Below are 23,637 nucleotides of genomic sequence, written 5' to 3'. Positions count from 1 at the left end.
ACATCAACCTCCCCTTTACCAGAGAGCGAAAATCGTAAGATGTGGAAATGGTAGGATCAAAAATCTAACTTATTCTTTCTGTACTGGTACACATTAAATGTCTCTAGAATGTTGACAGACTAAGTCGAGAACGCGTCCATCGCGATGCGTGAAAATGCTAAAGCTTTAGCTTGAATTCCTGTTTGGATGAAAAGGAATAGATCGCAGCATATATGAAATTAGCGTGTTCTACGGTTTTCGTTTGTTTTAATTATTCTACACGGATCAGTAACGACGATTTCTCTTCATTCAAGAATTCGATCAAGTTTAAAATTAAGATGTCACAATTAATCATAGTTAAAGTTAATCGTCTAGATTTTACATACTTTTACATACTGCATTAAGAACAAAAGCAAGAGTTGTGAAAGTCAAGCACGATCTCCTTCACAGCGTTTTACAAGTACATCAGAGCAAACGTTACCACTAATCTTTATCACTGGAATCCACGCGAAAAAGGACGGCGGCTCGACGGTGTGACATCGTGTTGTTCGTGACGCAATGCACTCTGGTAAAAAGTGGCACTCTGGTAAAAAGTGACGCAGTGCACTCTGGTTAAATGCAATGCATTCTGGTAAAAAGTGATGGATTCGAGAATTCGTACCCCCTTCTATATATTCTTCTTCAATCATGATTATGTCGCTGCTCGCTCGCTACGCTCGCGCCGCAGCAATAAATTTCACTGTGCCATTTTTGAATTATAAGCCCCTAAGGCTGTAATTTAGGGTGCTTTTAACAGATCATACTGTTGTTATGATAACCCATTGTGTCATGAAAATGGTAAGAATTAACAACGTATTCACGAATGATTGGGTAGTTTTGTGATACCATGATTGTAGCACCGAGTGACAAAGAGTGGTTATAATGACCCATCAAAATCTAAGTGCTGGAAACTGTTTTGAGCCACCTTAATTAAGGTGGAATGGTACCCTAAAATATTCAAGACCCTTGAACACTTGTCGAAAACATTTTGAAACGATCTTGCCGAGTTTCCTGCTAGATGGATGTGAAATTTAAGGAAAGTACACAGTGGTATAAGTATTTTTATGTAGCAACAGCTCTAAACAGTAAGAACATGGCCAGAAATATAGATTAGTTTTAACATATATGAAACTGAGAAACTTGTAGAAAAGTTTAAAAGACATGTACAACTCGATAGGTATAATTGCTTGTGAAAAGCTTTGCCTGAAAAGGAATATTTCCTACAGCTGAGTTAAGTTTTCACAAAATATAACAACCGTTACAGCCCCCCCCCCCCTCCCCCCGAAATCCGACCCGTATACCCCCCTCGCAATTTTGGGCTTGTTAAATGCTTAATCCATCGTGTAAGAAACTTTAAGTGGATTTTTCTCAAATGTATACTTTTGTACCGACTGACTTCACGCCAGCCAACATTTCTACTTGGGAAGGTATTTAAGTAGAATTCCTGAAACTTGAGGTACTCAAAGACCAGTAGTGTCGTGATGATATGAACCAAAGAAAAAAGTAACATTTAAACGTCTGTCACGTAACACGAGATGATTTGTCCACTGGATGTGGTGCAAGACAAGGGTATTTCCAAATAAAGCCTCTAAAAAGCGCTAAAAACAGTACAAGAGTTAACTGTCAAAACTTAGGTTCATTGCACATAAAGGAACAAAAACTTACACGATATGCTCGTCTTGTTTTGTAGGGCAGGAAGTGCTATAAGACACTACCTCAAAAGCCTGTGACTAGTTTCCATAGCAACCATTTTGCAATAAAACCTTCACAATTTATTTTCTCGTAAGATAGCTCAAAACAGTTTCTAGCGGTTAGATTTTGATGGGTCAATATAACCGCTCTGTATCAGTTGATGCTAAAATCACGGTATTAGAAAACTGCCCAATCATTGGTGAACACGTTGTTATCATTTTCTTGACACAATAGGTTACCATAGCAACAGTATGACCTGCTAAGAACATGTACAGATTATTTTAATAAAACTTTGCCAAAAGTTGCGTTTTATCATTCTTATTGAAATTAATAATATAAAAAAAATTCAACGTGCCGTTTGTGAATTGAAGCCCCTAAAGCGGTAATTAAGGGTGTTCTTAGCAGGTCGTACAACGTGTTCACCAATGATTGGGCAGTTTTCTGACACCATGATTGTAGCATCAAATGATAAAGAGTGGTTATAATGACCCATCCAAATCTAAGTGCTGGAAACTGTTTTGAGCCACCTTAATGAGTGCATGCAATTGATCTTTCCTGACCATATTTAAACAAACTTTTTGCCGGTCCCTTTTAGGGGAGCCTTCCACCTTAACCAACGCGAAAAGGGCCATTGTATTAGCTGATATTTAGGCTACGATCACGTAGGTCATATTAAGTGTACGTTGGTATCAATGATCTTTCTGTTTCGAGCACTAAATATAATTCGATATTTGTTCCGGTCTGCCCTTGAAAAGGGAGCGCTGGGGTTTTAGGTTTTACGGTTTTGGTCACTTTTTTGATCGGTTTTTAGGTTTTTGCTCTTAATCCGGTTTTTCGGTTTGGTATAAGTGGCGGTTTTCAGTTTGTATCCTTTTCAGCATTCAGTTTTTCGTTTTCGGTGATAAGAAAAATCGGGTTTTCGGTTTTTCCTCTTAATCCGGTTTTTCGGTTTGGTATCAGTGGCAGTCTTCGGTTTATTTCCTTTTCAGCATTGGGTTTTTGGGTTTTGGTGATAAGGAAATCGTTTTTTTTTCAGTTTTGTTTGATTATTTACTTGGCTACTGGTTCCACTTCTTCGTAATTGAGACCTGCATTGCAACCAAATTTGGTCCAGATGCGTTCTACACGAATCAGTAAATATTTTTTAATTGGAGACTGTAAAAATCTTCTCTTCATGTATATATACAGCTCTATTGTTTACTTGTACCTTTTATAATTTTGTTGTACATTATAATTACTTTTTTCTTTCTTTTCTTTTTAATACTGTTGCCCCCGCCTCGATTAGTTCTGGAACTAGTTGCGGGGGCAAGTGTTACGAAAAATTGTCTAAGTCAATTTCTAGAACAAACTAGAACCGGAAGTCATTCAGCCGTGACCAATTTGTATAAGAACATTCCAGAACATTCTGATCCTTATGTAATTACTCAGATTAGAAATTGTGTCAAACTACTTAATTTAGTTGCAAATAGAAGTTTCTAGAACTTTAAGCTTCATGTATATTAGAGCGAGCGTTTGTTCTGTGAGAGAGATTGATTCAAATTTGAAGAAGCTTAGTGCCGTAAATTCGTGAAGTTACGTTACGGAAACAAATTAATTTCTTGCTGTTACCAGCGATCCTGAGTTCTGTCTGGAAACAACCCTGCTCTTCAACGATACTCGTAACAGCAAGCAATTCTTGTAACTATATGTAAGCAAATAAACTAAAATAAAATAGAATTGAAATGAAAATTGAGCCTCAGCCGAACAAGAAACGATGATCAAAGTACATCGTCTCTTACCTCGAAGTTGAAGGAAATGTAAAAAGATACAACCGGCAATGATTTCAAGTGAAAATGTCTTAAGACTCTTCATCCCTCAAAAAGGAAATATGTCTTTCGCTGCCATATCAAGCTTGACGCTTTAGGCCCCGACCACACTACGCCGGAGGAATTTGAAAACGCAGCTTTATTTGTGCGGTTAGGCCTACCGTTTACTCTATATCCGACGCGAAAATGGAGCTTCTCAAAAACGATGACTTCACGATAATCATGTGATTTCCCTGACTGAGTTATCCTCAAGCACAAATCTAAAATGACGGATGATTGATGCGTTTTCAAATTTCTCCCACGTAGCGTGGCATTGATGGAAAACATTTCATGCGTTTTCAGAGTGAAAACGTCGTTTTCAAGCGCCGTTTTCAAATTTCTTCGGTATAGTGTGGAAGGGGCTTTAAAATTTGTGAATTTGTACGTTCAATCATTTTGTGTGGCAGTTTTCAGATTTGAGGGTTTTTATGGCGGTTTTTCAATTTACAAAGAAATTTTGAGCGGTTTTCAGGTTCCTAGTAGGCCCCAATGCCTCTTTCCTTGAATTTGAACGCTAGGAAAAGAGCGTTTCGCAAAAAAATTGAATCTTAATAACTACAACGTTTACTCGTTTAATCCTTTTCTTCTTCTCGACAAAATTCCTTTTCGTTGCTGGAGCCCTTTTTCTCAATTTAGTTTTTAGTTTTTAACACCGCACTGTATTGACACCGAACCAGGAGCCATAATCGGGGACCGTTCCCGATCATGGCTCCTGCACCGAACAGTTGTATTTTCGATCTCTTTTAGTCTTAATTAATTTATTCTATTTCACATCTTTACTTTTAAAATAAATGGTGCCAAGGTGACACCGAAACGTCGTTCCGTTTTTTCGCTTATTTTTATTGCCAACTGTATTTCAAAATTTAATGTTAATAGTTTATCAACGACAGTATAATTTACGGGCACCGACACGAAGAGCTAATATATCCTCCGTAGGAAATAAGATGGCGACTGGTTAGCGCAGGAAAACTTTAACAACGCTTGTAAGGAAGTTCAGAAAATTTCTAAAAACCTTCAAACCCAGCATACACAATGATGTTAACACAGGGACAAATATTGCAAAAATGTGGCTTTCCATTTACTTTAAATACAATGATGCAAGGGACCGCAAATGAAAATGCTACCGGTATACGTAGGATCTGTAAAAGATCTTATCAGCCTAAAATAGAAACATAGCAATGAAGCAAGGCTGATTACTACGAAGAAAGCTTAACGGGACAACGACATGATAGAGCCCAAACTGAAAGCCAAGAATTGCAACCGTGGACTAAGTTGTTCAGTTTTGCAAGCTGTGTAAACCTCATATGGCGTTGTGGCAAAATATGCAGCCGCTATCGTTTTTCCCACGGAGGATTGAATTCGTCTCCGGCCACAAAGGAAAAACATGCGCATTTTAAAACAATTTTTCTTGTTGAAGGCAAATTTACATCTCTTCTTTTTTCGCAGCAGAAATGTTTCGTATTCTTCTTCCCGACAATTTTCTTGTAAACATTTGCCCACCACCAGAAACATCACCCGAATTTAGACACAATTGAAAGTGTGGGGGTGAATCGAACAAACAAAATTTAACCAGCCGGCAAGTATAGCCCACGGGCAACATCCAGTTTAGGTTAATCTCGGTGAGTGTCCAAGGGTTTCCTAGCCAACATGAAATCGGCTGGGAAGAAAATTTGACATTTGTCAAGGAACAGATCTTTTGTGTACCCCCAAACAATTTGATACAGCAAAGGACGCTGAAAGGCACAGTTTTTCGGCCATGAGGACCGACCATGGTAACATTTGTTTTTTCCCCCAGCTTTGTTGAATAAAGAAAACGTGGCTGGTATTGTGTGAAACCTGTCCTCGCGGCTTAGATCGAAACAAGCGCTGTCTGGTGGCATTGATTTGTTGTATACTTAACTGATTGTGACAAAATTCAAGACTGAGATATTTTTCAAATAAATTTGTTGATTATCGTCCTCTCGAGTTCTGTAATTTTGGCGATGTCCCCCTCATCGATATCCTTGATGATAAGATGATCGATATCCTTGATGATAAGATGATCGATCTCTAATTCTAACTGGTCATTTAATTGTTGTATACTTAATTGTGAAACAGCCACTCAGGATGTGGGTTACTCCCATATATAAGCTATATAGGTATGTGCCACTGTGAAGGGTATGGTTTTCAGGCAGTTCAGTCTGGGATAGGGTATAGAAATCAGACAGTTTTGGTATAGAATAGGGTGTAATGTACCGGAAAAGTGGCCAGTGTATAAAGAATTTAGTCCAGAAGAGGGTTCTTTACCTGGGGTTCTGTAATAGAAATTGAAACTCGAAAGTGACTTTGTAAGATATGGTTTAGTTAGCGTAATGTTGTACTACGATAGTGATAAAGTTACTGCACGGAAAATAGCCACTGTGGGGTAGCGTAGGGATTGTTGTTGCCTAGTCTAGAATAGGGTTGGAAAATCGAGCTGATCATGGGTTTGATTCAGTGTCCCGCTGTCCAGCGGCACACGCCCACCCAGTGATTTTCAGAGTACCCCCCGGGTACAACCAAAGGTTTGTTCAAGTAGTTTTGTTGCCTGTCATGCTCTCACGCTTTGTGACCTTTGTATTAACAGCTGTCGTCTCGTCATCGATCTCCTTGAAAATGTCTTTACTGAGTCAATAACAATAACATTTTACTTCAAGAGCTGTAAATCTGAAAAGAAAAATACTATTTCCGCAGCGGTCAAAAAATTTGTTCTTTGGTCTCTATGTGGTTCTGTCACGCGACTTAGGTGGAAAAGTGAAAAGTGTTGTGGTTGGCAATCAGATCATTCATGTCCGGTCATATCATTTTCTCTGACCAAAAGTAATGGCCTCCTACTGTGTACAGTCCACTGCAGGTGTCCTTCATGGAAGAGTGGATAAAGTCGATAAATATCAGCATTCGATCGCTGGTTAATTTTGTAAAATCTTTTCTATTTAGCTCTATTACGAAAAGGCAATTTGCTTATTCTCCGCGGCTTTCGCTGTGAACAATTTACCTGCGGATCCTTTTACTTTTGGTTGTTCGCTCACGCCGTTAATAGTTCTGCCACCCTCGCTAATCAAACCATTGGTGCAGTGTTCTTATAAGGGTGTGCACAGCTGAAATATTTATGAGTATGATAGGCCCGGCTTTGTGGGTTTATAAGCAGCTGTAGGTCACTGGACTATTAAACACGTGCTATGCGCGTGTTGGTTGACTTACGCAATATTCTTTGGCGCCAAACTTATTCAAATTTAATTGGTTTTCCTTACGGCTATTGACATTTCAGCCAATCATGATCACTGTTTTGTTATTAGAAATCGCAAAACGCGGGCTTTTATGTTCATTCAATGTTTTGAACATTTTGAATTAGCAAAGAAGTGCTGCGAAGTAGGGAAGTTGTTTTGTTTCTGTTCGTATTTTCTGAACGCCATGCCTCCTGTTCCAGTTGTAAATTCCGATGTTGGCGAGAAGCTTGCAAATGAATCGACGTCAAGCGAAAGCCTGGATCGGTCAAACTCCCTCGACAAGACGAACGAGCCGTTCTTGGATGAAGAGAAGGGCGAGCAGAAGATAGCCTTGAAAAAGAACGTTTCTATTGTCAATGGAGTCGGTCTTATCGTAGGAACAGTCATTGGTTCTGGTATTTTCCTCTCACCGACTAGCATCCTCGTAGAAACGAATTCGATCGGTACTTCCCTTCTCGTGTGGCTCGGCTGTGGATTGTTGGCACTCTTTGGCAGTCTCTGTTATGCGGAATTGGGGACGATGATCACCAAATCTGGCGGTGAATACTCGTACCTTATGGTAGCATTTGGTCGTATCCCTGCCTATCTGTTCGCCTGGACCTCTGTGTTAATCATACGGCCGGCTTCGGGAGCCATAATCGCCCTGACCTTCGCCGAGTACGTCGCGAAGCCATTTTATCCCGACTCCCAACCACCAACATATCTCTTGAAGCTCCTCGCCTGTTCCTGTCTCGGTAAGATGTCAGCACTTCTTCTTTATATTTCAAGAAATAGTTTAAGATGTTTTGTTTTACAGTTGCATCGTAGGATTCAAAACCAAGTCGTAGAATTCACGCATTGTTGATTTCAACAGCGGGTGTAAAAACGTGGTAAAACGTGTCGTATTTTGGCGGGATTTTATATTTTTGTAAGCTGACCTGTGACCTGTTCTCATTTTACCAAATTTTACCAAAAAACATAAAGCTAGTTCCCGGAATGAAACAGAAAATTTCAGAAGTAAATCTCTGTAATATAGGCTTGGAGTTCACCGGTGATTGCGGGAAGCCATTTTACGGGAAGCCATTTTGCAAGCACGTGCTTTCTCTTGCGCTTTCGGGCCGAGGCCGTGTGAACAAATTTGCGTGTCAAATAAGCCTTTGAGTTTATTCGATTGAAAATCGAGAGAGACCACAAGTTATTACCTTTATTAACTTTATGTCGGCAAATCCCAACAGACAGACCTGTCATGTATTGATATTTTGGCAAGGATGAATGAAGTCTTGGCGCTTCACGCCCGAAATCAATATCGTTGCATCATTTGAGATTAATTTATTCGCAGATCAAGAATAAATAATTACCGAAAGACACATTCTCTAGTTCGTTTAGTGTCGTTACGAGCAACAACGTGAACATTTATCGCTAATTATGGCATCGGAAGCTGAAGAATTTTCATTTTGAGTTGAAAAACTACTTTGAAAAAGTTTATGTACTGTACCAATCTTATTTAACTTAAGAAATAAGCTTATATTGGCCTGTCCCTTTCAATATCGCCCAAAAATGTTTTGGTTTCCCGGCTTAACCGATATAATTTTCATCAATTAAGCTCAAAACCTATTATTTTAGGTTTCAGGGGTTCTGAAGATTAACTTCCTTTATTTGCTGTCGCTTCTCCCGGCTGTATCCTCGAGGGAGGCTGAGTCACGCAAAAAGTACTTCAAAGTGCCTCATCCCTAGATTATTTCCTGGGGGGGCGAAGGAGGGTGTCAGACAAAGTCTCCTCTTCCTCATATTCTCATATTCTCTTCATCTTCCTTCTTAATTTTTTTGAGGGTATCATCTAGATAATAATAGAATTGAAAATAATAAGAAAATTTAAAACATGGCAACGTTTTGATATGAAATGCTTAGGCTTGGTGTTCCCGGCATATATAAGCTTTTATGCGCTATGCTTAGGCTTGCATGACAAGTGAGAACTTGAGAGATTTGATTTAACCTGTTAGCCCTGACAGAGCTTGATATGGCACAAAATGCTATTTTAAGCTGAAATTTAGTCAGTTTGTATGAAAGATCTTTGAGAGATCGCCATATTAGAAGCATAACATCATACCCTCTTCAAATTGATTAACAAACACTTTTATGGTGAAAGTGAAATCTGATATAAAAACCCTCACACCAAGAGCTGCAAATTAATCTGTTATTTAGGGGCATACCCAATAAATACAAGGAATAGGGCAGTTCAAATGTTTTTCTTTTTCCATTTGGACACTCCTCAATCCAATCTGTGAAATTCTGTACTTCTGTTGTGGTAATTTATTACATAGCTCAGTCAATGCCTTATATTATATGTATTTGGGTCTACTAGAAAAAAATGTAATATTCCTGACATTCCTTCAAGGACTTATTGCTCAGTGAAAATATGAGTATATAATTAATTTTCAAGAATTTATAGAACCAAGTGCTGTTTTTTCTGAACATCGAGAAAGCAATTTTTTATAGATTTTGCAGTAGATAGTGGGAATTACTGCTGACAGACTAGAGTATAGAGAAAAACCCAAGTAAATTGATCAAAGAAAAATGTAAATCAATCTGTTTCCTTCCATTGAAAAAAGAAACACCAAGATGGCAATGATAAGATATGTCATATAGCAATATGCATGTACTGTACCTTCAAAAAAAAATTAATTGGGTACTTTGAAATAAGAAATTAAAAAATGGTCGAAAATAAGATATTTAATTTAAGGTTAGTATACTGATAAAAACAAGATGTGGCTATAAGATTATCCTAAATGTTCTTCAAATTTGTTTTTGGAGTCATGTGCAATGCTCCTGTTGTTGTTGTTGTTGTTTTTTTTTGTTTTTTTTTTCTGAAAGATTGATATAATTTTGTGATAAAAATTTAGAATAAAAAGTTACAACATTTCGACCTCTCCAAGGTCATTTTAAGGTGAAAAAAATGCAAAATTAGCATAAACAGTAATAAATAGTTTAAAATGTCATGAATGCTAAAATACAATAAAATAACTATGTCATATACTGTAAACTTCCAAAAGTAATGACCCTTGTAACTTTTGGGATTAGCAACCTTTGGGGCTCTCCATTTATGGGGTTCAGTACTTTCAGAGAGCAAAAAAATAAACATCATTATGTGACATAATAATAATAATAATAATAATAATAATAATAATAATAATAATAATAATAATAATAATAATAATAATAATGGCATTTCGGGCAGTATATCCACAGGGTGGCTCTTCGCCTGCCCGATGCTAACTAAATTTACAATTGTAAAAAGATTAAAAGATATCTAAGAATTTATATCTATATGTAAACGAGATAAAATTGTGTTTTAAGATATGCTAAAATAACTAAATGAATAAATAAGAAATTAAAATTCTGAGCATTGATACGAGTGAGCTCTTTATCCGAAAGAAGAGATGGAAATTCATAACAAAACTTTGTTCAAAAACAAGATAAAACTTGTCATTCCAGTTTCATGTTACTACCACATGGTGATCATGGGTGGACTCTTCATGTCTACACTGAGTTGTTAGTTTTAGGCCTACTGTTGTTCAAGTTTCTCTCGGTGTTCTTTTCTGAGCCCTTTAACTCCTTTCACTACAATGATTTTGCTCCAGCGGCCACAATCTTTTGACCTTACTTTTGAGGGATACGTACATGTACTTTCAGGGGGTCATTACTTTCAGGCATGTATAACTGAAATAACCTGCATTACACAGGTCTTAACAGGAATAATACACATTGCATTGCTGATTTATAAGGGTGGCTTGTCTTCCCTCGCTTTGATTTCATCCTTGATTTTTTGACATTTGTACACCAGGCTAATATTTTATTTTCCCAATATTTTTCCTCTCTCTATCCCGGCGAGCTCTTAAGATCTTAGCCAAAAAATTGTACTGCCCCAAAACAGTTAGCCTGCAAATACAGCCACCTCTCATTATTCACAGGCTACGAAACAGTGTTCTGTTACAGACAATATCTGTGCCCCTGTCACAGTGATATGTGTATCCCCATGATATGTGTATCCCCGCACATGTATCACTAGTGATATGTGTATCCCCTGTGGGGATACACAAAACACTGATACTCGCCTAGGCATTCAACGAACAAAATGGCGGCTCGCTGTAAAGAGTAGGAGAAACCAGAAATTAATTCACGCCCAATGGAGCAGCTTAGGATTTCTGGAGTTTGGTTGAGTTCCAACCGACTCGATTGTATATCTGACTAAAACTTCAAACAGCGGATAAACATATCACTAATTGTTTCATGGCGCAGTGATCTGTGTATCCCCTAAACACAGCCGTTACATTGGCTTTCTACCTAATCGAAAAAGGGCCGATTATTGCTGAAATGTGCTGGCTGCCTACTTGCGACGACGTTTATACCAAGGTTGAGGTTTGCGGAGTTTCCAACTCGAATGTCTAAATATCTAAGCTGAGATCATGTGCAGGGGATACACATATCACTAATTATTTCATGGCGCAGTGATATGTGAATCCCCATAAACACAACTGTTATAATACAGCGCATCGACCTTGTCAAAACTGCAGGCAATATTAGCACCCGACATTTTTACACGGCTTGAGTTTACTGGAGTTTGAAACTCGATTATTCCACTAAAAACGTGTGCACGCGTGCACGGGATAATAAGGGATACACATATCACTGATTATTTCATGAACTAGTGATATGTGTATCCATATGGACACAGCTGTTATATTGGCTTTCTACCCAAGAAGAAAACTGCCCATTACATTTGCATTGTCAAAACTGACTTGCTAGAAATATTTACACCCGGCATTTATTCATAGCTTGGGATTTTTGGAGTTTCACTGACCTCGGTTGTATAAGACTGCATACAGGGGATACACATATAACTAATTATTACATGGCGCAGTGATATGTGTATCCCCTGAAGACAGCCGTTATCTAGGCTATCTACTGAAGAATAAACGTCGATTATTATGAAACTTGTTAGCAAAATTGCTAGTAATTCACCGCGCAATTAATATCGTCCTAGAAATCCCGTGCCGTGAGACTCAAATTGAAATATATCTAGATCCATTTGGTGTTCAACTTTAAATTCATTGTATCCTGCTTGCAGAAAACCAGTTAGGATAAGAACACAATTCCAGCAGCAGATACGTAAGCTTTTTCAACTACAAAAATTGAGATTTGCGTTTAAAGTCTGTTTGGGTTAGTCGTTCGTCCAGTAAGGGACCGGACGACGAGAGCGCTTTCAAGGAGGATATTGCTATTTAAAGTAGAGGGGACGGGGGTGGGGGATACACATATCACTGGTCGCCATTTTGGAGGGGATACACATATCACTAGTGATATGTGTGCGGGGATACACATATCGTGGGGATACACATATCACTGTGACACCCCATCTCCCTGAAATTCCTTTTTGAATAGAATTTTATAGAATGGATTATAAAAAATGTATTTGTTTTGATCTATTCTTTTTTAATTTGTTGTTTTTGTTGTAGTTATCCTCCTGGTTATAAACTGCTGGAGTGTCAAATGGGCCACTCGAGTACAGGACATTTTCACATATGCAAAGCTCTTGTGTATTGTGATGATAACAATCATTGGTTTCGTGGAACTTGGTAAAGGTATGTTGTAATCTTGCCTTGTTTTAAATTACAGTAACTCAGATTGAGTGAAGATAATACACCCATGCCAGCCAGCAAACTTTCATTGGGAAAATTTGACGATTGATTTCCCCGAATGTAAAAAAGTACAGTTACGTGGGGTGCATGTAGATCCAAGTGTATTTAGCTTGAAGAGGGCAAGATCTGGATAATGTTTTGAAACCTTAGTCTTACTATTAACCCTTTTGACTTATGTGTTAAACAGAATTTTATTGAAAAAACCCTTTTTTATTAATTGTTGCCACTTAGGAAAGACTGAAAGCTTTAAGGGTAGCTTTGAGGGATCTACCACAAATATTGGCAAGATTGGCATGGCTTTTTACATGGGTCTCTGGGCGTATGATGGATGGTAAGTTGATACTGTTAAGTATAATTTTTTACACGTGTATGTTCAGTAAGGTAAGGTAATGTTATACAGTATACCAGTACTTTGTAGTTAAATCTGTTGTGTTTTTGTAAGAAAGAAAGTTAAGTTTTAATCTTTACTTCTGTTGGCTACACTTACATTGGATATGGATGTCATTAAATATTCTAATAAAAATCAAATTGAGTTGAGATGACAACAACAACTTTAAATATGACCATGGCATTGTCAACACAGTGATGAATATTACAAATATCACCATCAGGTGGAGTTTTTAAAAAACCAACAATATTTCTTTAACTTGTCATGAGTCAGACAGTTAAGTTCCTCTAACCCTTTTTATTTTCCATATAGGAACAATCTCAACTACTGTACAGAGGAGATGAAACACCCTGAAAAGTATGTATAGGAAGAAATTTAATTATTAAAAACTAATACCACCTGGAGTTGAATTTGTGAGAATATATGGATTGTTGGCTTAAGATTGACACTCACCATTTACCCATTTTTTGCAGAGATATGCCAAAGGCTATAACTATTGGTATCTCCCTTACAACTGTGTGTTACCTGATGGTGAATGTGGCATACATAACGGTGTTGGGAAAAGCTGGTATTTTGGAATCTGAAGCTGTGGCTGTGGTAAGTAGATACAGAAATGTGGTGTATATGTACTTTTTTCTAAGAGGGGCCAGTAGGGGTTGCAGGTAATTGTTTCAAGGATGTGAATACTAATATTTTCAACAGTAATTAATTAATGAGTTTTTTTGTGACATCCCAAGTAAGCAAGGGTTGATGTAATGTACACTGCTGTCAGTTGAAGCCAGATATTCTGGTAATTCTCTCTCAGCTACTTAATATGCGGATGTTTTGCGTTTTCTGCATAGATCTACATGTTTTTACATTTCTGTATTTTGAGGTCAGAAATGTGATCAAAAACAACTTAGTAGCTATACAGCTACGCTCTTCACATAATGAATGAGTTGCCAGTAATCGGATACCCGTGTTTGCGCGAAGAACTCTGGGATCGTCAGGGGGCAAACATTGCTAGTCGCTAGAAGGAAATGTATGGCGAAAAGTTGTTTCGAGGTACAAGAAAACGATTTTTGAGAGAGATCAACGCTTTTTCGCCGTCGTTTTTATCGCAAAATGATTGGGGCAATGTTGATATGTGGAATATGTAAGTTTTTGTTTGAATAACCGTGAAATATGTGACAAAATCTACCGGTAAACTCTGTTGCTTGCGTGAGGTTTATTGTGAAATTTACATCGCGGTATGGTCTGAAAATATACAAAATTAATTAGGTATAAATCGAGAGGAAATAACCCAGTAAAGCCTTTTAAGTTGTGTACAGGCTACTTTTGGCTTATTTGAAAGTTCAGTCATACAAATAATACTGGAAATAAGCCCGGTGGCGATCATTGTACTGTCTGGGGTTCATTTAATGACAAATGAGTCCGCGCGACTCATGCTGTGTGGCTACTGTGCTGCTCAAAGCCTTTGTTTTGCTTTTACAAGCACGTATTTCAATGATTTTCCTTTCTATAACAGATCAAGGGTGGCTCCTTGAATATATCTCTGAACATTTGTATTTAAAAGTTCCATTTGTGCGTGATTATGCTTTCCAAAGTTTGGTATTGACGATTGGGTGAAATTGCCCAACACAAAGGGTAGTAGTTCCTTTTCTGCAATTTTCGATTTCTGTTTTAGAGCTTCTTTTCTGTCTTTATATATAACTTCTCGGAGGGTCTTTTCTACCATTTGCTCCGGGTAGCCTCTCGAGATCAGGCGTGTATTGAAATTTTCAATATTCTCTTTAATGTATTTCACAATAAACCTCACGCAAGCAAAAGGGAGTTTATCAGTAAATTTTATCACTTATTTCACGGTTATTCAAACAAAAACTTACATTTTCCATGTATCAACATTGCCAAAATCCATTTGCGATAAAACAATGGCGGAAAAGCGTTGATCTCTCCCCAAAACCATGTTTTTGGGCTTCGAAACAACTTTTCGCCATACATTTCCTTCTAGCGACTTGCAATGTTTGCCCCCTGACGATCCCAGAGTTCTTTGTGCAAACACGGGTATCCGATAACTGGCAACTCATTCATTCTCTGCACACTGTAACGTAACTTTTGGATTGTGCTTGACAGGTGACAAATTATCGAGGATGATCTGCAGCTTCGGGAATAGATATTGAGACTTTGATGTTTTTTTAAAGTATAATGAAATTTGTTACTATTATAATTATTTAATATTTAACTTGTTCATGCAATGTGATGGAGGTATTTAGTCTCTGCGAGGTCAATCCCATTAAGCTGGAACAGTGCTTGCTAGATATCCAGAATCCACTTAAATCAACATTTTCCTTTCGAGATACAGTAAATTAGTTTTCCTTTTGAATTTAAGTTGTCTCATAGACTTCTGCAAAATTAATTTTCTAGAGTGTTGGAAACCAATACTTGGGTCCAGTCAGTTGGATTGTTCCTGTTTTTGTTGCTTGCTCAACCTTTGGAGCAGTAAATGGCCTTCTTTTTACAAGTGGCAGGTTTGTTCCAGTGTTCCTTTCCTTTCTCTTATTGCTAAGTTTTTTCCTATAGTTATGAGTTGTTGAGATCAGTGCATTTTCATTAGATCACACCATGTTACAGAGAGGTTTTGCACGACCTCACAGTGGCCATGTTCGTGTCCCAAACCAATCATAAGAGATTTCAACTCTTTTCTTTTGTAAACATTCTCTTTTGTTCCAAAGACATTGCATGGCTGCTGGCCATGTGAGCAAAAGTACTCTTAGACTATTGAATTTATCTTAAATTATGAAAAGTTCAAGAAATGAACACTACAATTCATTCAATGGTCATTTGAAGAGACACTAGTCACTAGTGCTGTAATGATTTAATTATAGTGCAAGCCTAAACTAAATAATTATTGTCCAAATGGATTCTTTATTTGGATAGCGTTCAAATTAACAAGTAATTTGGACAGTCCAGTAGGAGGTAAAAATCTTTAAACTTGGCCCATGGCTGATATAATCATCTGGCAGTCTTAAAATTTTTTTGTCCAATTATTTCAAAACTGGACAGCACTTAGTCCTATCACATATAGTAGCAATGCACTTGGCCATAGTACCTAATCTCTTATTATTGATTCTGTCACAAAACAGTCCATCTACATCTATGAAGTAGGCATGTCAAAATCAAGCATTGGCTAGGTGGGCCACTGAAGGACATCAATAATAGACTGAAGCAAAAAATGTGATACTTACTTTTGGCCTTAATTCACTCTCCAGGTTGGTGTATGTTGCTGCACGAGATGGACTGATGCCTTCTCTGTTAGCCATGATTCACGTCAAGAGGTTCACTCCTCTCCCATCCCTGTTTTTCACAGTAAGTGGAAATATTTCTTGTTGGGAAATGACTTTACATCACAGTAGCCACTTCACTGATTGAGTCCATTTGTAAAATGTAGAGTAGAATGGATAGAGTATGAATGGGTGACGGCAAATAATTCATTATTGTGGAGGCAACATGACAGAAGAGATTGGGGTCAGGTGTATCCATAGGAAGGCAAGTCATGAACATCTGTGACATTGAAACTGTTTTAAGGGCCTGGGGCCCATTTCTCGAAAGCCCCGGAAACTTTTCAGGCCCGGAAAGCCATAGCAAAATCTCAAACGTTACGATTACAGCGCTGTTTTATTCACGTATTAATATGAACAGAGGTTCCCTTCATACAAGAAGTTTCAGGCGTATACACTACTCCGTTTGTAGATACATATGAACTAAAAATGGCTTTACGGGCCTGAAAAGTTTCCGGGGCTTTCGAGAAATGGGGTCCTGCAGTGATAAGCTACTTGGGTCCTGGAGTCACTCAAGCTGTAACAGACTGTACCTTTTTAATATGTTATTTTCCCACTTATATTTTGTTTATCTTTGTTTTTGTTCTCCTTATTCTCACCAGACACTTATTTCCGTGATCATGTTGATTCCAGACGCTAGTAGCTTCTCGAGTTTGGTGGACTTTTTCAGCTTTGCGGCCTGGTTGTTTTATGGTGGAACATTCGCCTCTCTTCTGTGGCTGCGCTACAAGAAACCAAACTTGAACAGGCCTTATAAGGTAAGCTGTCTCTCCAAATGTACGAAAAACACAATGCAGCTTGTTAATGCACCCCAAGTTATCAGGGAGAATTGGTCAGTATGTCTGAGGCAGAATTCTGACTGAAAAGAACAATTCAGTAAGAAATATTGAAGTAACCTGCATAGTAATAATTAAATTTGGCAGATTCCTACACACAGAATAGTTTGAAAAGTAAAGCCATACCATGTTACTTGGGGCCAGTTCACGTTATCAAAGTTAATTCTGTAATAATGTCTTCTGATTGGTTTTCAAAAATTCATGCTGTAAACCTACTCTATTAACCAATTAAATCCAAACTCAAATTCAATCATAACTTGGTCATTTACCTTTTCCACCCCTTGGCACTGGTAGTATTGTTTTTTCGTGGTTGTTGTTGTTTCTTTTTTTGGAGTAACGCTGGTTTGCAGAGGGATGGTGGGCTGGACCCTAGGTTTAAGCTGGTAGAGGACATGCTGTGACCATGGGCAAGAAACTTGACTCTCACAGTGCTTTTCTCCACTGAGGAGTATTTAAATGGTCTTGGCAAATTGTTGGGACAACCTGATGGAATGCTGGGGGGTCACCTATGATGGACCAGCATCCCAACCAGAGGGAATACATGTAGCAATACTCCTAGCCTACTTCATGCATGTTACAGAGACATGTCAGAGCTAAATGCCAAGAGCTATGAGCTATTTGGGCTTGAAAGGCTTTTCTTCGTGGAATTACTATCATTGTTTTAGACTGTTGATTTCCTTAGTTGTGATTGGTCATTATAATTGCTCTTTATCACTCAATTGAAAAAATCTCCCTGTACTTTAATCATAATAACTTTGACAACATAAACCAACTCATTTTGAGGAACGGTATGTAATGAAAAAAGGCACTGCAGACCTTGTAGTTCTTGTAGGGATTCATTACTTGAGGTACCATTCTAATGTTGTGTATTTTCTCCCTTAGATATTTATACTCGTACCCATTGGCATGTTGCTGGCCTCAATTTACCTGGTTGTTGCTCCAATCACCACAGATCCAAAAGGCTCACTCATTGCCTTAGGAGTTGTCTTGGCAGGCCTTCCATTTTACTGGCTGTTTATTGGCAGTGATCATGCGCCAAAATGTATCGTGAATACTGCAGGTGTGACCACTGCGTGTCAAAAATGTCAAATCTCCTTCAATGGGTGTCTTTTATAACTACCACTTAGTAAAGGGTACTTCTAAGCAACATATTCAGAGAGCAGCCTAACACTGTACACTGATCAGCCATGGTAGATCCATCTCAAACAAAACCAAGTTGGAACCATAGTTTGGCAAATTAAATGACCACAACATTTTGTTCCATTGGTATCCATATGTCCCCCTTGGAAAGCAATTTTGGTGTTAGGCCTTAGCTTTTTACCTTAGCCTTTTTACCTTAGCTTTTTAAAGGCTCCATCTCCCTTCCAATAACCTTCCTTGGGGTGGGGGAGGATATTCATGGAACTGCAAATGTTTGTTTGTGTAATTGCACCAACACTTAATAATAATACCTTTTATTAAATTCTCAGCCTGGGATAATGCAATTCTAGCTTTCTGATTGGTTTACTGGATCTCGGTTACCAGCCATTATACCTGCGTTTCACCTTATATGGAAATGAAAACAGCAAATGTCGCTCGGCATGAGCTTTTTCGCGTGGAGCGAAGTTTCGTCGGAAAAAAAATGGATGAAAAAAAGCACGTTCGGTGAGCTATCTACACAGGAAATACAGGGAATTATGGACAATGCCGTCCCAATAACAACAAAAAAGCCACAAAGCTCGAGATAAGATTATTTAACAGCATGTTTACGTTAAGTTTCCCTTAAAGTTGCAAAATTAAAATATGACCGGCGAGATTTTACGCATTCATGAAGATTATGTAACAAAAACAAATTTTACCTGAACAGAATGGCTTGCTAGTCCTGGTGGCACCAAATTTTCGAAACCGATATAAGAAATGTCAAAAGAAGAACTGAATGTTCAGTTGAAGTGTTTTTACTCGTCTGCGAGGAAGAAAGATGACACGTATTGCAAAAGTTCATTGATTAAATCCATTAAAGCCGCCAGTTGATCATTTCCTTCGCATGCCGCCACACAGCAAACCGTTTTCCATTATCTCTGACCAGGCAAATAAATTATTAGAGCATATGCATTTGTAAAAGGCCGCAGGTGAACAGGCATAATTGCCGGCGTAGTCCATAAGAAACCAGTTTCCAATGAGCAGATGAGGAAACTGTTCGACTGAGCAAGCTCGGATATTGGCCAAGAGCAAGAATCCTGCACAGCTACAGAGGACGACCTAGTTTCATCTCAGTCTCGTTTTTGGCCGACAATGACGAGAGAATCAACGACAGCTAGCGCCAACAATTCTGTCCTTGCGAAAAACACCTCAAGGAGTTGAGTGTTTTGAGCTGAACCGAAGTAAGCCTGGTTCTTTACCAGCCACGAAAAACCACCAGAGTGGCCTCGGAGATTCTGAAGATGAATCTGACGCCAAGATAGTTTCTGTCCTTGACTCTAAAACTGACCCACAATAAGCTCCACACATACAGCTCGAAATGCCAAGGCTTTCAAAGCAAGGGAATCCTGAGAGAGATCTTGTCGAGAATAGCTTTGGCACAACGTCTGTGTCACATGGCGATCAACGTTTTCTGCAGCATTATTACAATGGCAATGTGCAAGTGCACAATTATTTGGCTCTTCTCCATGACTCGAACTTGAACGCTTTTCAAACTTTCTGACCAAGGTTATATCTCCTTCATTTGATAGACGTTTCTTGAATTCTACTTAATTGCAATTTCATTCAGCAAATTTGCTTGCTTCGCTCTCAAATTTTTCATTCAACTAATTTTACAAATGGCGCGCATGTCATGTGATTACCCACTTGTTGTTGTTTTTGTCACATCGACTTCCGGTCGTTTTATAAAATTAAAATCCAATAAAATTAAGCTATGTTTCCAAGAATACAAACGCACCGAATTTAATAAAACAATTGTTCCATTCGCGCTCGTTGGATATGAGATTGGTTATAGCCAACTCGGCCCTATGGGCCTCGTTGCCTATTTACCATCTCATATCCAACGCGCGCTCATGGAATAATTGTTAAATATTTAGCTGGTTTTATTCATGTAGGTGATCAAAAGATATTTCTCTTGTGCCATTTGGAATAAATAAACACATTCAGTAATTTTTTGAAGACTAAAAAAAATACGAATAAGTGCTTATTTATTCCAAATAATTTGCACAAGAAACATCATTTGACTACCTGTTAATAATATAACATGCAATATTGGATTTTTAACTTTTTGCACTCAATTTCAACTTTCTACACTGTTTGTTATTAATTGACATGCTCTCACCCAATCAGCATGCTGAAATTGTTGCATGTTCATTAATAAAAAGCTAATTCTTTTTTGTTGTCTCCTCCACTAGAAAAATTCACAGCTTGGTGTCAACGAGTTGGAAACATGGCACTGGAGGATCCAGATACTCTCCCAGTTGAGGTGTAAAGCTTGATTATCACTATGGCATAAGCACAAGCATAAGCATATTGGCAGTGCAAGCATAATGGAATAAGCGTATAATGGCCAAAGGACACCCACAACACAAGCATAAGCATGCATGCATGCGCAGAATGGATAACTGCCTTATTTTCGGTTCCATACCTTCTCAGTACAGTAAACAGGATGGTGGACGATGTTTATGATTATGCTTACAGCAGCACGTTCTCACTTGACATAAGCACTTGCACAAAAAGACCAAAACTTTTTGTTTTGCTGCTTGTGCTTATACTTATGTTTGTGTTGTGAACCGTTACGCTTATACTTGTGCTTATGCCGTAGTGAAAACCAGAATTTACATCCTTTTTTTCCACACCTTTCGGTACTAGTAGCTGGTGCATATTTTACTACCACTTGTGTCAACTATATCTATTCAGTCAACTTTCAAGAAAGCAATCCAGTTAACACAGCAGTGTACTTGCTACTATGTAGTGTTTGATAATGATTATATATGACTGATCTCTCATGAGATCTTATAGAGATATTAAATATAGTGTGTAGTATTTAAGGCTCTCTGGATCATGTGTACTAATGGCATCTGTGATCGACTGTCGATCGTTATCCTCGGTCGATACCCTCGATCAACATCTTGATCAGTACTCCATTGACATCACGATCGATACTCAGTCGACACTTGATTGACACTTGATCAACAGTCGGTTGAGTGTTGACTGACTCATATGTATTGATCAAAAATTAGTCAACTGTCGACCGAGATGTTGAGGGAGTGTCGATCGAGTGTCAATCAAGGTTCAGTCGAGGGTATCGATGGACACTCTACCGTGGATGCCTTTAGTACCCATGATCCGGCTCTCCTACTGTTACTGGACATAAAATGAGAACACCGTACTTGTAAATCATTGCATATTGGTGCAGTAATTTACTGCTTCTTGTCTTCTGTTGCTATTACTGTATGCCATTTGTGTCCAGTCATGAAAGAGAAGCTGTATTGATGTACATAATAGCTAGACATGATATATTTAGGCAAGCCTATAGTGTAAGTCTAAGTGCAGATAGATAGAGATAAGAGTCAGGCATCAAAGGAAAAATGCCAACTACATTTATATGTTATTAATAATGTTAACTCTTAAACAGATCAGATTAGGTAAAATTATCATATTATGATTCCCATTGATATGTTGGCCCAACAGTTTGCAAGATTGGTACCAGTATGCAGGCTTTTAGCCAGGATTTGAAAAGTGGGCATCCAAAATGTGCTATAGGGCCTGCTCAAATGAACAATTTATAATGCAACATATTGAAATTAAAAAGATTTTCTTGAATAAGTGGCTGTCCACAAGACGCCTTAATGCCCATCTGGCTGAAAGCCTGCCAGTATATCCATCTCGTGTCTTGGATTGTTTGTTGTTATGTTCCACTGTGGAACTTGTTCATAGCCTAGGCTCTAGGGGGTTTATTAATGTTTTCAGCAGGGGGGGGGGGGGGGCAAATGGATTTCACAGGCAGGCAAAACTTTTCAAACTGAACTTCTGTTTTAGACAAACTTTCCTCTAGATGGTCAAACCAGGCAGGCAAAATCATCCTTACAGCTGATCAATTTGCCCAGTACCCGGCCCCTAATAAAACCTCGCTAGTCTCCCCAGGGTGCATTAGATTACAAATGGCTTATGGCTTTGCAAGACTATCTTGTTGACAACTAACATGCTGGATATCAAAAATTATTTTAGGTTTGTATTTTTTTAAAAGAGTATTCTGTTGATATCTTAGTAAATTTAACTAAAAACCTATTTCTATTATCTCTTGAAGCAATGATAACTATTATTATTAACTTTATTATTAGTAGTCTTAGTGAAATCTTAGAAAGGCAAAATACTAAGCAAGACTGGAATGAGGGTAAAGTTCTTTCAACAATGTGTTTTATCAACGTCGGGCTCATATGAAGGATGAAAAAGCATGTCTCTTATACTGACTGTCATGGAATATTATAAGGCATAGTCTGCTCAAAAGCATTGCTCAATTACAATTACTTTTTAATATCAAAAACCAAAACAAAAGATTTTTGTCTCTCAAGCATCCAGAAATACTCCTAACCACTGTGTGCTTCAGAAGATAAAGCACCAGCCTGATGGGCCACTGGGTTCACATGCAAACTTTACCAAAGCATCAAAAAATGTGATAAACAATACATTTTAAAAGGTTATTTGTCTACCAAGGACAAATAAATCGCTTAATAAGCAATAAGTTTAAAGGAACTGTGTCAAGCAAGCTAAGGTGCACATCATGTAAGAATTGGCTAATATTTTCATGTTTGTATTGTGACATTGCTCCGTTAACAGCGTCTACATTGTTTAATTTGGAAGCATTGACCAAAACGTAGGTTCCATTCCCACCATTCATCATCGTTCCTTAATCAACCACGGCAATGAAGGTTTGAATACACACCATTTTCCAACTGGTAATCAAGCGTACCATCATAGTGTAGTGAAATGCAATACTACTGATTGTTCTAGTTGCTAATTTAGCTAGGTATAGCTGTTTTAAAAATCTTAAGAACCATGTGCTGTTATGGTTAACCTCGTTATCTTTCCTGTGCATATCGATCAATGGAAATTTAAAGTTACACTTGCTTAAAGAAAATACCTTAAGTAGAGCAGAGCAAGTTGTCAAGATCATTTGTAGCATCTTGTATAGCTAAAGTATTTTATTTAATCTCGTACGTTAGAATAAATTAAGCAGTTCTGCTACAGTTGGAATACTAAAGTAATGTCATACCTTAAGCATGCAGCAAGTGTATAAATAAACATGTTTGTAGATCACAGCGTTGTGGGTTTTCTTGTAAGGCATAGGTCATTATGAATCTTTTTGCAGGGGCTGCATGCGGTGTAATCACCAGCTTTAGTTTTTTTTATTACTTGGCTACATGTTTCAGAGCCTCCTTAAATATTTGAATTTGATTGTGTGTACTGCTTATCGAAGAAGTTTAAGACAGTTACGCTGCGCCTCGCATTTTCAAATCTCTTCTTGGTACAAATGAATCTTTTTGCAGGGGTTGCATGTGGTGTAATCACCAGCTTTAGTTTTTTTTTATTACTTAGCTACATGTTTCAGAGCCTCCTTAAATATTTGAATTTGAATGTGTGTACTGCTTATCGAAGAAGTTCA

General features: G+C 38.1%; 1 protein-coding gene across 1 annotated transcript; it reads left to right on the top strand.

Annotated features, from left to right (window-relative positions):
- The first annotated feature begins 6,667 nt into the window (after positions 1-6,667).
- LOC145465664 (b(0,+)-type amino acid transporter 1-like) lies at positions 6,668-23,293 on the top strand. Its single transcript, XM_081449436.1, has 10 exons — positions 6,668-7,533; positions 12,292-12,417; positions 12,706-12,805; positions 13,175-13,219; positions 13,336-13,459; positions 15,266-15,369; positions 16,111-16,207; positions 16,782-16,937; positions 17,898-18,075; positions 20,387-23,293. Exons 1-10 carry the CDS (start codon positions 6,891-6,893, stop codon positions 20,461-20,463), a joined length of 1,650 nt encoding a protein of 549 aa, XP_081305562.1. The 5' UTR covers positions 6,668-6,890; the 3' UTR covers positions 20,464-23,293.
- The last annotated feature ends 344 nt before the right edge of the window (positions 23,294-23,637 follow it).

This window comes from Orbicella franksi, chromosome 13 (genome assembly GCF_964199315.1).
Source record: "Orbicella franksi chromosome 13, jaOrbFran1.1, whole genome shotgun sequence".
NCBI classification, from domain to species: domain Eukaryota; kingdom Metazoa; phylum Cnidaria; class Anthozoa; order Scleractinia; family Merulinidae; genus Orbicella; species Orbicella franksi.
Note: the sequence above shows the minus strand (reverse complement) of the source record. Positions and strands in the feature narration are given on the sequence as shown.